The 18,270-nt window shown below is 42.3% G+C and overlaps 1 protein-coding gene across 7 annotated transcripts in view; it reads right to left on the bottom strand.

Moving 5' to 3' along the window:
* LOC140429667 (tudor domain-containing protein 7-like) overlaps window positions 1–18,270 on the bottom strand; it is a 197,622-nt gene that overhangs the window by 33,527 nt on the left and 145,825 nt on the right. For 6 of the 7 annotated variants that reach the window (XM_072516953.1, XM_072516949.1, XM_072516955.1 and 3 more), the window contains 4 exons: window positions 16,636–16,770; window positions 8,207–8,278; window positions 6,272–6,358; window positions 1,168–1,302 (listed from right to left, as the gene is read on the bottom strand). In XM_072516953.1, the coding sequence (XP_072373054.1) occupies window positions 1,168–1,302; window positions 6,272–6,358; window positions 8,207–8,278; window positions 16,636–16,770 (429 nt within the window). The remainder of the gene's footprint in view (window positions 1–1,167; window positions 1,303–6,271; window positions 6,359–8,206; window positions 8,279–16,635; window positions 16,771–18,270) is intronic. The other variant, XM_072516954.1, reaches the window with a different exon arrangement.

Raw genomic sequence — 18,270 nt, 5'->3', positions numbered from 1 at the left:
TCCCTGAAAGTTGCCACCCAGGTGGATAGGGTTGTGAAGAAGGCCTATGGAGTGTTGGCCTTTATTGGTAGAGGGATTGAGTTCCGGAGTCAGGAGGTCATGTTGCAGCTGTACAAAACTCTGGTACGGCCGCATTTGGAGTATTGCGTACAGTTCTGGTCACCGCATTATAGGAAGGACGTGGAGGCTTTGGAGCGGGTGCAGAGGAGATTTACCAGGATGTTGCCTGGTATGGAGGGAAAATCTTATGAGGAAAGGCTGATGGACTTGAGGTTGTTTTCGTTGGAGAGAAGAAGGTTAAGAGGAGACTTAATAGAGGCATACAAAATGATCAGGTGGTTAGATAGGGTGGACAGTGAGAGCCTTCTCCCGCGGATGGAAATGGCTGGCACGAGGGGACATAGCTTTAAACTGAGGGGTAATAGATATAGGACAGAGGTCAGAGGTAGGTTCTTTACGCAAAGAGTGGTGAGGCCGTGGAATGCCCTACCGGCAACAGTAGTGAACTCGCCAACATTGAGGGCATTTAAAAGTTTATTGGGTAAGCATATGGATGATAATGGCATAGTGTAGGTTAGATGGCTTTTGTTTCGGTGCAACATCGTGGGCCGAAGGGCCTGTACTGCGCTGTATCGTTCTATGTTCTATGTTCTAAAGTGCCCCTCCCAACACCAAACAACAAAGAAGAACACCTCCTATGGGGGTAAAAAAAGCAGACAAAAGGAACATGCCTCCAAGAGGGGAAGGGGAACGGGGGAAGGAAGGGCAGGGACCGCATGTAAAAACTGTTGTATATAAGACACGAACTGGCTTGTAAATATCAGATGCACTTGAGCTGCTACTTTGTAATACCATGTGCCTAACACGTCAAATTGTTATACTGTTCAAGTTGAAAATGCCAATAAAAATATTTTTTAAAAAAGAATGTGAAACATAGCGTCACAGAAGTGTTGTGGGAAACAGCATAGATGGACTTAAAAGGAACCTAAATAACCATAAAGAGAGGTGGAAAGGAAAATATGGGGTTAGATAAAACAGGTTGGGAGGCAGCTTGTGTGCAGCACAAACACTGGTGTAGACTACTTGGGCTGAATGGCCTCCGCTGCTGAGGTACTTTGTTATTACATAATAATTAGCAGAACATGTGCTTCATATATTCACCATTACCTGAGGTGGTATGGATATAGAATCCTGAAGAAGTGGAGATGGAATTTCTCTTAGCTCTGACACTGCAACAGATGCAACTATTCCTGTATCCAAGAATAGAATATCCACAACTCGTGTCCCATGCACATTGGTAATCTTTAAAATAAACACGGTGTTCAAATTGTTAAGAATATTAACAGACACATACCACACATGGCTATCCACCTTGCTGTGAATTTAAAAAATGTACGTAGTATATCCAACCTACCATCACCATGTCTGTAACATAAGTTATCTAAACGGTTGCTCTCTTAGATATTCTGTTTTGTATTCTTTGACCATCAGCTATTTCAAATGTGCTACTGGAAAGTAGCATTCTTTATACTGTGTAACTGGGAAAGTTCTTCCTCTAACTTGGAAATCCCCCTCCCTCTTTGGCTTCCCCACTCTTGCTAGGGTGCCAACATCCCTCTAGTACTTAAGAAAACATAAACAGGAGTAGGCTACTCATTTCCATGCTCTTGTGCAAGATATAGCTGTGTCAGCAGAAAAGTGAATTGCAGGGTTTCTCCCCATGCCCTTTGTCCATACAACTGGCCCTCTGATTTTCCTTCTCAGTGTTGAACTGGTTGGGTTTTCAGCTCAGCAACACTGATTGGTGGCACAAGAGATTGGGAATCTAAAATAAGGTACACCAGTCACTAATACTGCCATATTACTGAAGCATACTATTTCTGGCAGTAAAATTAAGAAAACTGATCCTACCCATATGAAAGACCTTTTGTCCTTCCAAATGCTGAGCGAATGGGCGGCACGGGAGCATAGTGGTTAGCACTGTTGCTTCTAAAATCATTTAGTGTCACAAGTAGGCTTACATTAATACTGCAATGAAGTTACTGTGAAAATCCTCTAGTCATCATACTACTGAGTCTAATCGGGTACACGGAGGGAGAATTCAGAATGTCCAATTCACCTAACAAACACATCTTTTGGGACTTGTGGGTGGAAACCGAAGCACCCGGAGGAAACCCACGCAGACACGGGGAGAACGTGCAGACTCCACCCAGGCAGTGACCCAAGCCGGGAATCGAACCCGGGTCCCTGGCGCTGTGAAGCAACGGTGCTAACCACGGAGCGACTGTGCTGCCCAGAATAAGAGGCAACGTGATCAAAATCTTAAAGATCCTGAGGGGTGTTGACAGGACGTATGTGGAGAGGATGTTTCCTCTTGTGGGAGAATCTAGAACTAGGGGTCACTGTTTAAAAATAAGCAGTCACTCATTTAAGACGGATAAGAGGAGAACGCTTTTTTCTCTGCGGGTTGAGAGTCTCTGGAACTCTTCCTCAAAAGGCAGTGGAAACTGGGTCCTTGAATATTTTATGGCAGAACTAGAGATTCTTCATTAACAAGGGGATGAAAAGTTATCAGGGGGTAGGCAGAATGTGGAATTGAGATTATAATTAGATCAGCCGTTACCTTCTTGAACGGCGGAGGAGGCTCGAAGGGCCAAGTGACCTACTCCTAATTCGTATTTCGTAATGCAAAAGCTAAACCCATATTACTTTAGATTAAATTGTGAATGCAATGCAGTACAAGGATGAGTGCATGAAGACTTTGGGTACATCAGGAAATATTTCCTTTACAGGGTTACCAACATATAGACTTCAAGACAATTGTGGAGGTGAAAACCCTGGAATAATCTGATACACTAATGGACGCAGAAATGGAGCGGGGGGGGGGGGGAATTTAGAATCTTTCTGGATTAATTAAAGATGAGCAAAATGGTCCTCTTCAACAATGATTATTTTTTGATCTATTTGAAACTTGAATTGGGAAGGTGAGCATACCTCGGATTGTATTCCTGAACATCATTTCATATTCAAGCCTCACCGGATACCAGTTTTGCAACATAAGAAGTCACAACACCAGGTTAAATCCAACAGGTTTGTTTGGAATCAATAGCTTTCGGAGCATAGCTCCTTCATCAGGTGAGTCTGATGAAGAAGCTACGCTCAGAAAGCTCATGATTCCAAACAAACCTGTTGGACTTTAACCTGGTGTTGTGACTTCTTACTGTGCCCACCCCAGTCCAACGGCGGCATCTCCACATCATAGTTTTACGAGTGACTAACATTGTATATAATTTGATTAGAAATAAAATAAATGTTTCGATATGTCCTAGTTTGCAAAAGGTACTCCATTAGAATGAGATACTAATTTTATCACCTGAAGATTTATGATCAATGTAGATAAACTGCAGTGAAATCTAAAGCACTGGGTTGTGTTAATTCAACCATTTAATATAAATAAAAGCACACTGTTTTGACACTGCTCAATTTCCTAGTCAGAATGTATTGGTGCCCAGTTTTGACACTCCCAGGGGTGATGCAGTGGCCTTGGAAAAGGGTCCACAGGAAACCTACAATATGATGCCTACCTTAAAGAACCTCAGCTACTCAGGATCAAGAACCGCAGTCTATTTACTTCCAAACAGTATAGACTTAGTAGAATTGACCTGATAGAGTTTTGTAAAATTATTAAAGGGCTGCATCCTGTCCTGTTGATAAATTATTCCATCTTAGCAAATTGGGGAAGACTAAGGACATTAGTTTAAACTGTACAATAAAATAAATAGACTGGATGTTAGGTGACTGTTCCCAGAGAGTAGTGAGTCTCTTGAATGCATTGCTGATTGTTGTGGTGGGTGCTGACTTCCTGTGTGCCATCAAGAAGCAGCTGGATCGGTTCCTGTCTGGGACAAAGAATGCATCATGTACACATCCATATAGCTCAGTGGGCTAGACAGCTGGTTTGTGATGCAGAACAAGGTCAGCAGCGCGGGTTCAATTCCCGTACCGGCTTACTCAAAGTTTCCGGAATGTGGCGAGTACGGGCTTTTCACAGTAACTTCATACTTGTGACAATAAAAGATTATTATTTTCTAGTTCTTTGAAGAGATAACAAATAGGTTAGACCAAGGAGAGCCAATGGATGTTATCTATCTTGACTTCCAAAAGGCCTTTGATAAGGTGCCTCACGGGAGACTGCTGAGTAAAATAAGGGCCCATGGTATTCGAGGCAAGGTACTAACATGGATTGACGATTGACTGTCAGGCAGAAGGCAGAGAGTTGGGATAAAAGGTTCTTTTTCGGAATGGCAACCGGTGACGAGTGGTGTCCCGCAGGGTTCAGTGTTGGGGCCACAGCTGTTCTCTTTATATATTAACGATCTAGATGACGGGACTGGGGGCATTCTGGCTAAGTTTGCCGATGATACAAAGATAGGTGGAGGGGCAGGTAGTATGGAGGAGGTGGGGAGGCTGCAGAAAGATTTAGACAGTTTAGGAGAGTGGTCCAGGAAATGGCTGATGAAATTCAACGTGGGCAAGTGCGAGGTCTTGCACTTTGGAAAAAAGAATAGAGGCATGGACTATTTTCTAAACGGTGACAAAATTCATAATGCTGAAGTGCAAAGGGACTTGGGAGTCCTAGTCCAGGATTCTCTAAAGGTAAACTTGCAGGTTGAGTCCGTAATTAAGAAAGCAAATGCAATGTTGTCATTCATCTCAAGAGGCTTGGAATATAAAAGCAGGGATGTACTTCTGAAGCTTTATAAAGCATTAGTTAGGCCCCATTTAGAATACTGTGAGCAATTTTGGGCCCCACACCTCAGGAAGGACATACTGGCACTGGAGCGGGTCCAGCGGAGATTCACACGTATGATCCCAGGAAAGGTAGGCCTAACATACGATGAACGTCTGAGGATCCTGGGATTATATTCATTGGAGTTTAGGAGGTTGAGGGGAGATCTAATAGAAACTTACAAGATAATGAATGGCTTAGATAGGGTGGATGTAGGGAAGTTGTTTCCATTAGCAGGGGAGACTAGGACCCGGGGGCACAGCCTTCGAATAAAAGGGAGTCACTTTAGAACAGAGATGAGGAGAAATTTCTTCAGCCAGAGAGTGGTGGGTCTGTGGAATTCATTGCCACAGAGTGCGGTGGAGGCCAGGACGTTGAGTGTCTTTAAGACAGAAGTTGATAAATTCTTGATTTCTCGAGGAATTAAGGGCCATGGAGAGAGAGCGGGTAAATGGAGTTGAAATCAGCCATGATTGAATGGTGGAGTGGACTCGATGGGCCGAATGGCCTTACTTCCGCTCCTATGTCTTATGTTGCAGGCAAGTCTCTTCTCAGTAACACTTAGTTCTTTTAAATGGTTTGATCACCTCAAGGAGTTGGAGAGGAATTTTAGAGTACTTTGCCACTAATGAGCAGTTTTAAAAAAAATTCTTCCAGGGTATTAGATGTTTGCAGGAATGAGTGTGTGGAATTGGCAGAAAGAAGGAAAGGAGTATTTAGCTACAATTGTTGAACTATTTTGCTCTGAGGTAGACTTGATTGGTTAGCTGGTCTTTTCATGCCGGTCATTTTAAAATGTTTACACAAGTACAAATACTTGCTTCTGAAAGCAACATCTTTAATCCCGAGTTGAGATTAAGATCTCACATTGTCAAATTTGGGAAAGTGAAAGACAGCTGATATGCAATAATGAAAATTAAATCTGCCTCTGAATTATTAATAATTGTTTAAAATTACATTTGCCTTTGTTATATAAAGACAATGTATGCGATGTAGTGAAATACCGAGACTTTCCTCACTAACAGAATAAATTACAAATTGTTCCACTGTATGTGGCAATTAAATTGCATTGGGTGGAACTGAATGAGCCTTGCATTCCGCTATGGTCCCAGATATAACCTCTGGTCTGCGTTGCCTCATTACATCAGGGCAGTGGTAAAAGGGTGATAATCACAGGTCTCCCATGAGGTGGGGGGTGATAACAAAGAAATAAGGGCACTGATCACTACTGGAAGTATACCAGGGGGCAGGGCTAAAGATCTTCTGTAATGGTTCTTGTGACATATAGCTTGGGAACACAGGGTCAAATGGAGGATGACAATATAATGGAAACAACATCACTTAGGAACTGTACCCCAAGATGAGAGACTTTTAGGAAAGAGATAATATATCGGAAATGGCATTCTCTCCACTGCTAGTGGCAAAATCTAAAAATATTGAATAGAAATTCTACACAAGGTCCATATTAATTGACAGACTTACCTCCACCCGTGCCCATTTCCCTCGCCATCGTGCTAAGCAGCGTTTACCACAGAAAGGTAATGAAACAAAATATTCCGATGTGATTTGCTGTAATTAAACAAAATTCATTAAAGTAAATTGTGAATTAGTGGTCTTCCAAAACTGTATCCAGTAGAAATCATAAAACCATCCATTAACTCATTATATATTGTCCCTGCCACTTATAATGTACATGAATCAAAAGATTGACACAGATAAAACTTTGAAATGGACATGACATTTTCTTCAAGAAAACCTGTGCCTTTTTATAGAAGAGACCTACTGAATTAATATGTGTTGCTCATTTGCTCAAACCTTCTTCTCTAACTGATTCCATGCATTTTCCTGCCCGAAATGCACAGCGTCCTCAAAAAGCTGCAAATATTAACTTCGTAACGAGCAATAATAGAAATTAGCTTTTGCCCAAAGTTTCAAAATAAATCTATTGTTTGTAATACACTTTGGACAACATTTTCTGAAAAAATGGCAAAGTGTCAAGCTCTGACTGAAAACTGGCATACAGCCAGGTTTTCACTCCAGATCTTCTAACACTTTGTCAAAAAAAGAAGGGGGCGTGTTTGCACCATCACTCCGGCAGCGTGGGGGCCTGCTCCACAGAGATCGCAGGCATCAAGGTGACTCAACCACCCCCCCCCCCCCCAAACCATCTTCACTGGCATCAGGGCACTCCCCCATTCTCAGTGAATGCCTCCACTCCAACCCCCATTAACTCATTATTGTATGAGGGTGGAACCTGATTATGTCATCGGGAAGGGCCCGGGAACATCGCACTCGGAAATCTCGCTGTTGCAAATCCCATTATGGCCCTCTCGCAAGAGTTAGCGGTCATAATTGGGTTTTGTGGCGAACAGGCTCCGCGAATCCCTCCCTTTGAGTCATCCTCAGAATGTGATGATATGCTATCTCGAGCTGTGTTTTTTGCTTTCTTTGGGTGGGACAATTAGCATGTATGATGTTAGACTGATATTTCTGAAAAGCAAATCAGGGTGGCAAAGTGGCACAGCGGTTAGCACTGCTGCCTCAAAGTGCCAGGGTCCCGGTTTGATTCTGGCCTTGGGTGACTGTGTGGAGTTTGCACATTCTTCCTATGTTTGCGTGGGATTCCTCTGGGTGCTCCAGTTTCCTCCCACATTCCAAAGATGTGCAGGTTAGGTGGATTGGCCATGTTAAATAGCCCTCGAGTGTCCAAAGATGTACAGGTTAGGTGGGGGAATGGACCCAGGTAGGGTGCTCTTGGTAGGATCGGTGCAGACTCGATGGACTGAATGGTCTCCCTCTGCTCTGTGGGAATTCTATTGATTTGACTGTTCCCAACTCCCCTCCTGAACATAGAGAAGGAATTAGGAAAAGTTGGGGGAGGCACATTATTAAGGTGACTATTTCAATTAGTTTTAATTTCTTCGGTCCTATTCCTTCGCTCTGCCTTTATAGTTGCAGCTATGTCCTCGCAGAACAAGATGGTTTGAAGCCGAAGAATGTGCACTAGTAATTGAATCATTGATAATTATTTTTTGGCACAAAGAAAAGCAGCATTTGGATGTATTACGTGCAAATCAGAAATAGTTACTTGATTAAAATTGGTTTCTGTAACTAGAGGACATACCATACAGAAACAGACTCATTGTTTTTTTATCCGAGTGACCTACATGGTATCTGGCTTAAGCTGTGAATCAATGCCTTTCTTTTCTGAGGAATAAACTGATTTTGCTTGTATTTGTGTATTGCTTCACGTAAACTTGTTGAGAAAAAAGGTGGCCAATTCTGGCTGGGAGATTAGAATGGTTGTTTCGCAGTTAAAGTGAAAATGCACTGGACACTACAGAAATTCAAATTTGCAAACAGAGAACACACAGTGAGCAAATGTGGGATACTATTTATATCCTATGAGCATCTGACCTGATAGTGCACAAGCAAAGATGAAGGACCCTTATCGTGGCATGGTCTGCCTGAATCAGTAAGTTTCATACACTGCACAAAATATAAATTACATTATTACTTCTTTCTTTTCTCATCTATAAAAGCAGCATGATTAATAATGCAATACACGTTTCTTCAAATAAAGAAATTGAAGGAGAGAGTAGGATCCTCACCCAAAGAAATGTGGCTTAAACTCACCAGGCACAAATCCCAACCTAAAGGAGTGGTGTTTGGTATCCATTGAGCCTGGAAAATTACTAAGCACTCAGCATAACCCTGAAAACCTAAGCCAGCTCTTGGGAGAATGCAACCCAGTAAAAGTGCCCCATCCCTGGGAGGCAAAAACAACCCAAATAATGTTATTGAACAGGAAGGACCACTCTATTCCCTGGCAAAAGAAACTCCCAAACCAGAGAAGAAACTGCTTGAATTCAAACTGTCACTCCTCTCTGCAAAAGTACATCAATGCCAAATCATCTGAATAAATAAATTAATTCCTTCAGTGAGCAACATGTAATCAAACTGTATAAAAGACTCATCATAAAATCATGCTAGATTTAGTAATGAATAATACACCAAAGTTAATTAATAATCTAATGGCAAGGGACAATCTCTTCACTGATGATCATGGTATTGAATTTGATAGTAGGTTTGAAGGGGCGAAGGGAAAGTAACAAACCATAGTTTAAATTTGAATTTACAACTGCAAAGGAATGAAACACGGATTTACCATTGTAAGCTGGCTGAACGGTTAAAAGGTAAACCAACAAATCATAGCAGGTATTCAATAAGTATTTGGTTGAAAACAAAACTATTTCATATCTTTTAAAGGGCAAAAGCACAAGGAGAGTTGTGAGCAACCATGGTGAACAAATGGGGTAGGAGACTTCATCAAACTCAACAAAAACTACACAAATGTATGGGAAAGAAGAAATTTAGCAGAGTCGGAGAGCTATCGAATACATATAAAGAAAGCACAAAAGTATAAAAACGATGATGGAAAAATAAAACTGCAATGACATCAAAGCTGACAGCAAGATTTTTACACATATATTTGAGAAAGAGGGGACTGTGGATCCATTAAACAGAAAGAAGCAAGACTACAATGGAGATAAAAAGAAATGGCAGACTGGTTAAATGAGTCCTGTGAATCTACTTCCACAATAAAGGAAAAGGACAAAATACTAACAGTACAAAGGGAACCTGAAAAGTCAAGGGAAGAACCTGATGCATTTAATACACAAGTTTTAAAAAATTGGTAATGGAGAAAATAATGGAACTTGAGATAGTCAATTCTCCAAGATCTGATGCTTAATTCCAAAAGAATCAAAATAGTAATGAAATTGCAGATGCATTATTCATAATTATTCAAAGTTCTCGAGCTTCAGGATTTGCCGTTGGATGACAAAATTGCAAAAGTTGCTTGATTATTTAAGGGAGGGAGCCAATTAAGTAGACAAGTCAGTTTATCAGTTATACGGAAGCTGCTGGAATCATTAAGAGGTTGAATGATTGAGCATGTAGACAAGTATGAGCTTATCAAAGTTATCAGCATGGATTTGAGTGTAGTTGGTCATTCCTGACAGTTATTGACTTTTATGACTTTCACAGGCATGGAGGACAAGGGTACATCTATGGACATTTCCTATACATACTTTCAGAGGGCATTTCATAAAATTATGCAAAAGAGATTATTGGAAAAATCAAAAGCTCTCAGATATGGACGCAACCTTATGACTATTGGGTTGGCAATTATTCAGAGGTAATAAACAGTAGTTAGAACTTTAAAACAAGAGGTTACACACTCTTAGCTGAATCTAGTTAATTAGAAAATTGGTTCAATCCATTAAAAAAAATCATATACAAGATGTGGATGTAGCTGGTTAGGCCAGCATTTATTGCCCATCCCTAGTTGCCCTTCAGAAGGTGGTGGTGAGTTGCCTTCTTGAACTGCTGCAGTCCTTGAGGTGCAGGTACACCCACTGTGCTGTTAGAGATGGAGTTCCAGGATGTTGCCACAACGTTAGTGAAGGAATGGCGATATAATTCCAAGTCAGGGTGGTGAGTGACTGGGAGAGGAACCTCCAGTGGTGGGGCTCCCAGGTATCTGCTGCTCTTGTCCTTCTGGATGGGACTGGCCGTGGAATTGGAAGGTGCTGTCTGAGGAACTTTGGTGAGTTACTGCAGTTCATCTTGTAGCTGGCACACACAGCTGCCACTGTTCGCCGGTGGCGGAGGGTTTGAATGTTTGTGCAAGGTGGAGCAATCAAGCGAGCTGCTTTGTCCTGGATGATGTTGAGCTTCTTGAGTCTTGTTGATGCTGCACTCATCCAGGCAAATGGAGAGTATTCCATTACACTCCTGACTTGTGCCTTGTAGATGGTGGATTAGCTTTGTGGGGTCAGGAGGTGAGTTAGTCACCATAGGATTTGTCGTCTTTGACCTGTCCTGCTAGCCACAGTATTAATATGGCTAGTCCAGTTCATTCAATTTCTGATCAATGGTAAACTCCAAGATGTTGATTGTGAGGGATCTAGTGATGGTAATGCCATTGAATGTCAAAGGGCGGTGGTTAGATCCTCTCTTGTAGGATATGGTCATTGTCTGGCACTTGTGTGGTGTGAATGTAACTTGCCACTTGTCAGCCCAACCTGGAAATTGTCCAGATCTTGCTGCATTTGGACATAGACAATCTAGCATCTAGTTTGTTCTTTAATTTAACAATAAACAAAAAGCTTCTCTTTTGACTGGGTGAAGTTTAGTTGCTTTAAAACAGAAGTTTACAAGCTCTCAGCTGAAGCTAGTTTATTAGACAACTGCTTTAATCCAGTTTCAGAAGTCTTGAATTAGGGGTCATAAAAGGAGGGCTCCTTCAGTGCTGACTTGTTGCATCAGAGTGCAGCTGGAGTTTGGTGAAACAGGGAGTTGTGTGAAAGAGGAAGGAGTGGAGATAGCCGGACCTGCGAGGGACACATCGATTCGGGCAGCGAGCATTGTTCGAAAAACAATCCAGGAGTGACAGCACAGGAAAATGTTAAGTTCGTTGGCTGGTAAGTAACTGCACATTTGTGTTACCTATTCTAATTTGCTTTCAGATTAAAGGTTAAAAGGACAAATATTATATACATTACAGAAACTAAAGATCAGTTGGATTTTTTTTTCTTAAAAATGTAATTAAACAAAATAGAAATGCAGGGCCAGGCGTTGTGTTGTAACTGAACAATGTGGGAGCTGGTGGACCCCATTGTGGTTCACAGTGAACACATCTTTGCTTGAGGAACTCCGGCTCAGGATTGATGAGCTGGAGTCTGAGCTTTGGATGCTGCAACACATCAGGGAGGCGGAGAGTTACCTGAAAGCTGTGTTTCAGTAGGTAGTCGCACTCCTTAGATTAACTACCTTGAATTCGGCCAGTGGTCAGGGATAGGAGGGAGTGACTGTGAGGCAGGTAGAGGGATCAAGAGATAGGGACATTGACACTAGTACTGGGGAAGAGGGAGCTGTTTCGATGGCACGGACTTCACCTGAATCATGCTGGAACCAGAGTCCTGGTGAATTGCATAACTAGGGCTATAGATAGGGCTTTAAACTAAACAGTGGGGGCAGGAGGGTAGGAAGAGGGTTCAGTTGCATAGAAAATCAAAGTTAGAGGACAAGGTTGAAGTTCAGGTTAGTGATGAGGTGGATTGTTCCCAAGAACAGAACGTGTGAATGTCACATTACACCATAGAATCAGAGTAGGGATGTTTTGGGCAGCACAGTGGCGCAGTGGGTTAGCCATGCTGCCTCACAACGCCGAGGTCCCAGGTTCGATCCCGGCTCTGAGTCACTGTCCGTGTGGAGTTTGCACATTCTCCCAGTGTTTGCGTGGGTTTCAACCCCACAACCTAAAAATGTGCAGGCTAGGTGGATTGGCCACGCTAAATTGCCCCTTAATTGGAAAAAATTAATTGGGTACTCTAAATTTAAAAAAAAACTCGAATGAAAAGGGTGGGGAAGTTTGATAATAGAACAAACGTAAAGGCTTTTTGTCTGAAGGCACGAAGCATTCGGAACAAAATTAATTAGTTATCTGCACAAATAGAGACAAAAGGGTATGATTTGGTGCCAGTTACTAAGACGTGGTTACAAGGAGGCCAGGCCCGTGAGTTGAATATACAAAGGTACTTTAGTATTTTGGAATAATAGATTGAAAGGAAAAGGACATAAGTTTACATAGAACATACAGTGCAGAAGGAGGCCTTCGGTCCATCGAATCTGCACTGGACCACTTAAGCCCTCATTTCCACCCTATCCCCGTAACCCAATAACCCCTCCTAACCTTTTTTGGTCACTAAGGACAATATATCATGGCCAATCCACCTAACCTGCACATCTTTGGACTGTGGGAGGAAACCGGAGCATCCAGAGGAAACCCACACAGTCACAGGGAGAACGTGCAAACTCCGCACAGACAGTGATCCAGCAGGGAATCGAACCTGGGATCCAGGCGCTATGAAGCCACTGTGCTAATCACTTGTGCTACCATGCTGCCCTGTGAAGCTTTGCTAGCTAAATGAAAGGATCAGTGCTGTAGTGAGAAATGATATAGGCACTGGAGATTAAGACGTAGAATCAGTCTGGGTAGAAATAAGAATTAGGAAAGAAAATAAGTTCCTGGTGGGAGTAATATATAGTTCCGCAGTGGGGCACAGTATAAACCAGGAAATATTGGAGGCTTGAAAGAAAAGTACAGCAATAATCAAATGTGATTTTAATATGCGTATAGACTGGATTAATCAAATTGGCAAGGGTAGCCTTGAGGGAGAGTTAATCAAATGTTTTAGAGATTGTTTCAAGAAGCAATGGGTTGTGGAACCAACCAGGGAGCAGGCTATTCTGGAATTAGTACTGTGCAAGGAAGAGGGATTAATTAATGACCTCTTTTTAAGGATCCTCTCGTGAAGAGTGATCATAGCATGATGACATTTCAAATTCAGTTCGAGGGTGAGAAACTGGTGTCCCACACTCTCGTTCTGGAGTTAAACAAAGGTAATTTGTAGGCATGAGGACAGATTTTTGCCCTAGTTCGGCAACACAATAGCAGTGGTTAGCACATTTGCTTCATAGCTCCAGGGACCCAGGTGCGATTACCGGATCGGGTCACTGTGCGGAGTCTGCACGTTCTCCCCGTGTCTGCATGGGTTTCCTCCTGGTGTTCCGGTTTCCTTTCACACGTCCCGAAAGACATGCTGATTAGGTGAATTTAGACATTCTGAATTCTCCCCAGTCTACCCGAACAGGTGCCAGTGTGGCGACTAGGGGACTTTCACAGTAACTTCATTGCATTGTTAATGTAAGCCTACTTGTGACACTAATAAAGAGTATTATTATTATTAGTGGACTAGGCAGGAAGACTAAATGGTAAGACAGTTGATGAGCAGTGGCAGTTGTTTAAGGAGATTTTCAATTCCTCCCAACTAAAATATATTCCAGAGAAGAAGAACGATTGTAAGAGGGGGAAAAAGCAAGGAAGTTAAAGATAATATAAAGACAAAAACTAAAGCAAAGGCCAGTAGCAGGTTGGAAGATTAGGAAACTTTTAAAGATCAATAAAAAGAACAACGGTAAATTATGAACTAGTGCAAAATATAAAAAAGATGATAACAGCTTCTATAAGTATAGAAAAAAGGAAGAGAGTAGCAAAATTAAATGTGGGTCCCTTGGAGGATGAGACCAGGGAGTTAATAGTGGGGATCACAGAAATAGTGGGGATCACAGAAATGGCGTTGATATACAAGTGTGAGGTTATCCTTTTTGGCGGACAAATGGAAAGGCAACTTATCTAAATGGAGAGAAATTTCAGAGTGCTTCGGGATCAAGGTGTCCTAATGCATGAATCGCAGAAAACTAGCATACAAGTACACTAGGTAATGAGGAAGGCAAATGGAATTTTGGCCTTTACAGCTAAAGGAATAGAGTATAAAAGTACGGCCGTGTTGCTGTGACTGCACAAGGCATTGGTGAGACCGCACCTGGAGTACTAAGTACAATTTTGGTCCCCTTATTTGAGGATGGATGTAGTTGCATTATAGGCAGTTCAGAGGAGGTTCACCAGATTGATTCCAGAGCGGAGGTATTTGTCTCATGAAGAGAGATTGAGCAGTTTAGGCCTATACTCCCTCGGGTTGAGCAGAATGAGAATCTAATTGAGGTATACTGGATCAAAGGTATTGACAAAGTAGACGGAGTGGATGCTTCCACTTATGGGGCAATTTAGAACAAGAGGTTACAGTTTCATGATGAGGCGTAGCAAATTTAAAACTGAGATAAGAAGAAATTACTTCCCTCAAAGGGCCTTGAATCTGTGGAATTCACTATTCCAGAGTGTGATGGATGCCCATGACATGGAGTAAATTTGGGGAAATAGACTGATTTTTAATTATTAATGGATTGAAGGTTTATGAAGAGCAGGTAGGAAAGTGGAGTTTAGGCTGAGATGAGATCAGCCATGATCATATTGAATGGCGGAGCAGGCTCAAGGGGCTAAATTGCCTACTCCTGCTCCTAGTTCTGAGAAGGGGAAACTTCGGATTGGCAGGATGTGACATGCTCCTCAGCTCCTCCTATTTCTATATAACTGCAATGTGACAGAAAGAGTGTTCCATATGCATCAATGTCCAGTCAAGTGGTTTCAGAAAACGCTAGCTGCCACAGCATACCCCTGAGCACTTGCCTCTTTTTGCCTTAACTACCACCCAACCCTCTCCACACTGGTTCAAAGGCTTTAAGGGTTCCCAAACCATCTTCCCTAAACTCTTTCCTTCCTCCTCTTGGTTGTTCATAAATACCATCTCCAGTAGTTTCAGACCCCAGTTTTCCTGGTGCTCTGAAATTCAATTTGTACCCCTCCATGTATTTGGACATGTTTCACTTCCCTTCTTGCCTCCCCTTTCCTGAGTGGCTTCAGACCGTATCTTCCTCTGCACAGTGTTACAGGGCCCAGGTATTACAGATTCCATCTGCCACAGAGTGCAGCCAAGCCCCTATTCCTCAATGACTATTCTCATCCTCCCAGATAGTCTTTTCCCATTTTAGCCCATTAATCCTGCCTCTTACCATGCACATGAAGTAACATCTTGCTGCACCACTTATTTTAAATAAAGATAGTTGGAATTTGTGTACATCAGTGGTTATATACAAGAACAGAGCACAGAACATAAAACCTCACTGAGAAAACAGAGACAAATAAACAAGAGCCATATATTGGTACCAGAGCAAGATAGACATGTCAGACACGTCAATAAGGAATTGGAGACAAGAGTTAGGAATAGAAAACATTTTAAATATAAGAACCTAAATACCGTAAATGTAATCACGGTTACTGTTTATTTATACCAAGAACTATCATGAAATGTCCATAAATAAAACTGGTTACCGACAAGCTAATATTTACAACCCACTTTAACTGCCCCATCCTCTACCCACACACACAACACAGGCAAGTACAGAGGGGGATAAAGGTGTGAAAAATACTATGAAAGTTAAATGATGAGTCTTTACTTCAGATAGTGGTTCTTTAGCACACTTTCTTCACAGCAAGCTTGCTAATTAAATTCTCTGGTTTACTGCCGGTAATGTTCTTCTTTGCAGATTCATTCATTCAGGGCCCCTTTAGTTTAAAAATGCAGTACTCACAGGCAGCAGACTTTCTGGAGAGTAACCTTATTTCTCATCAAACTGGGCCTTCAGCTCGAAGTCCGCTTTCAGGCCTCTATCCTTATGGAGAGAGACTTTATTTCACATCAAACTTTACTTTCAGCCCGTGGTTTGACTTCAGGCCTCTGCAGTATCAAGAGAACAGCAGCCAGACTTGCTGCAGAGAGAGTCAGCCCTCAGTGGCCTTCTGGAGAAAATTAGCTGGATTTATTTTGGAGAGAGGAAGTTGGATCTCTTCATTGGGCTGCCAGAATCAAACCTGAAGCCAAATTGGAACCTCGGGGCTGTGAAACACCTTCCAGTAGAATAATATCCAATCACCACCAGAGCACAGCCCTCTAGGCCCATTCATTGGTCACCAGCCAAGTCAATCAAACTGACTCCTCACTGATACTGGCCAGTCTGCAATCACCAATTTAAACCAGCACAGCCTTCTCGATTCTTCTGTTTGAATTAAAGGTACAGGCTTCTTACAGGCTGCTTGTCTTAAAAGTGTCATGTCCATTAATCACCCATGGATCAAAAATGCAACAGCAAAATAAAAGACAGGGGAAATAAGGGAATAAACAGGAAGGCCCTTACAATTTCCAGTATTTCGACATAAGCTTGAATAATACATTCATTGCAATAACACAACATTCATTGCAATAACACAAGACTCCTATATTCACATAAATCTACAGATTTAAGGGATTAGAAGGAAAACGTACCCGGTAGCTAAAGTACTGCTCAACTTTTTCCAGTAAGGCTTTGAGCTGTGTCCACCCCTTTGAGGGCACTTGACAGTAGATGGTCCCATCGGAACAGACATTTGTAACCACTACATTAAGGTACACGCCATTTTCCTGCAGCACAGGTACATTTTTAAAATTACACAGCAAAATTCAGCCCACATTTCAAAATTTCAGGTTCATTTTGAATTAGTATGTTCATCTGCACATTTACCAAATGGTTTTTGGCATTTCTGTGGTCATAATGACATTACCCTTCATTTTGAGATTGACGGTCAGTTTAAATTCAATAATTATACTCTTCTACAATTTGCAAATTATGTTTCATGAGATAGATGTTTTAAAAAGATCCAGCACTTAAATGAGAAATGAGTAGTTGAATATTGTAAGTCGTTGAATATCCTGCCAAATGCCTTGCCCCCTACAGTCGTTCAATGGGTAAAGCATCACCAAGTCCCCCGGTGTCAAGTACAGACATTGATCTGCATTTACTAATAAATTTGTAATGAATACAGTAGGACCCTGTTTTACATTGCCCTATTGTACATTGTTTTGATTTAATGTTTGTCATTTACAAAAACCTCTGTGGCGGCCAGGGAGTGAGCAGTCGCACATTTGGTGGCTCCCACTCAAGGTGGTATTTTTCGGTCCTTTCCCTGTCTGAGAGGTGATGTTTTGGATGGAAAAAGGTGTAGGAGTACCTGGAGAAGGTGTAACTCCTCTGGTGTGGCTGGTGGATGGATGGACGAACTACGAGTGGTATGAGAAGAAAAGAGCTGTTGGAACAGGAGAGTCTTCGTGGTGCGCCACAGATTAAGATGGCAGAGGGAAAAGGGCCTGTTCTGCCCACCCAGTGGTCAACGGAGCAGTTAGTGGAAGCTACTTGAGTTCTGTTGTCACAGTAAATTTTTAAATATAATTTTGTCAGCACCTACACAAGATTTAAATTAAATTCCTTGCAAAAAAAAAAAAAAAAAAAAAAAAAAAAAAAAAAAAACGGAGCAGTTAGTGGAATTTCTGAACGCTAAGTTCAGCCAGCAGAGGAAGGAGGCCTTGGAGGATCTAGCCAAAGTGGTGGAGCCGATTATAGCAGGTATTGAGAGAGTGGAGCAGAGGCTGGAGCCCCAGGGCTGGGCGATCCACAAAGTGAAGAAGGCGGGAGGGGAGCACGAGGAGCAATTGGCCTCATTGGTGGCCAAGGTGGGGGTGATGCGGGAGACCCAGAAGAGGCTGCAGGAAAAGATGGAGGATATGGAGAACTGCTCCATAAGGCAAAATTTGAGGTTCGTGGGGATGCCTGAAGGTATCGAAGGTGCAGAAGCTGGCAAGTATTTGGCCAAAATGTTGGAGCAGTTGAAGGGGGAGGGAGCTGATGAAGAGTATGAGGCGATGCAGGCAGGGAAGGTCTCAGGCCCGGATGGGTTCACGGTGGAGTTTTAGAAAAGGTTTGGGGGGTGGGGGGACACACACCTGGGGCCACTGCTGGTGAGGGCGTATAATGAGGCTAGGGAGAGGGGGAACTCCCCGCGATACTATCGCAGACACCCATTTCTTTGATATTGAAAAAGGACAGGGATCTGGAGTAGTCTGGGCCATACTGCCCGATTTCATTAT

Source organism: Scyliorhinus torazame, chromosome 9 (genome assembly GCF_047496885.1).
Source record: "Scyliorhinus torazame isolate Kashiwa2021f chromosome 9, sScyTor2.1, whole genome shotgun sequence".
Classification (NCBI taxonomy): domain Eukaryota; kingdom Metazoa; phylum Chordata; class Chondrichthyes; order Carcharhiniformes; family Scyliorhinidae; genus Scyliorhinus; species Scyliorhinus torazame.
Note: the sequence above shows the minus strand (reverse complement) of the source record. Positions and strands in the feature narration are given on the sequence as shown.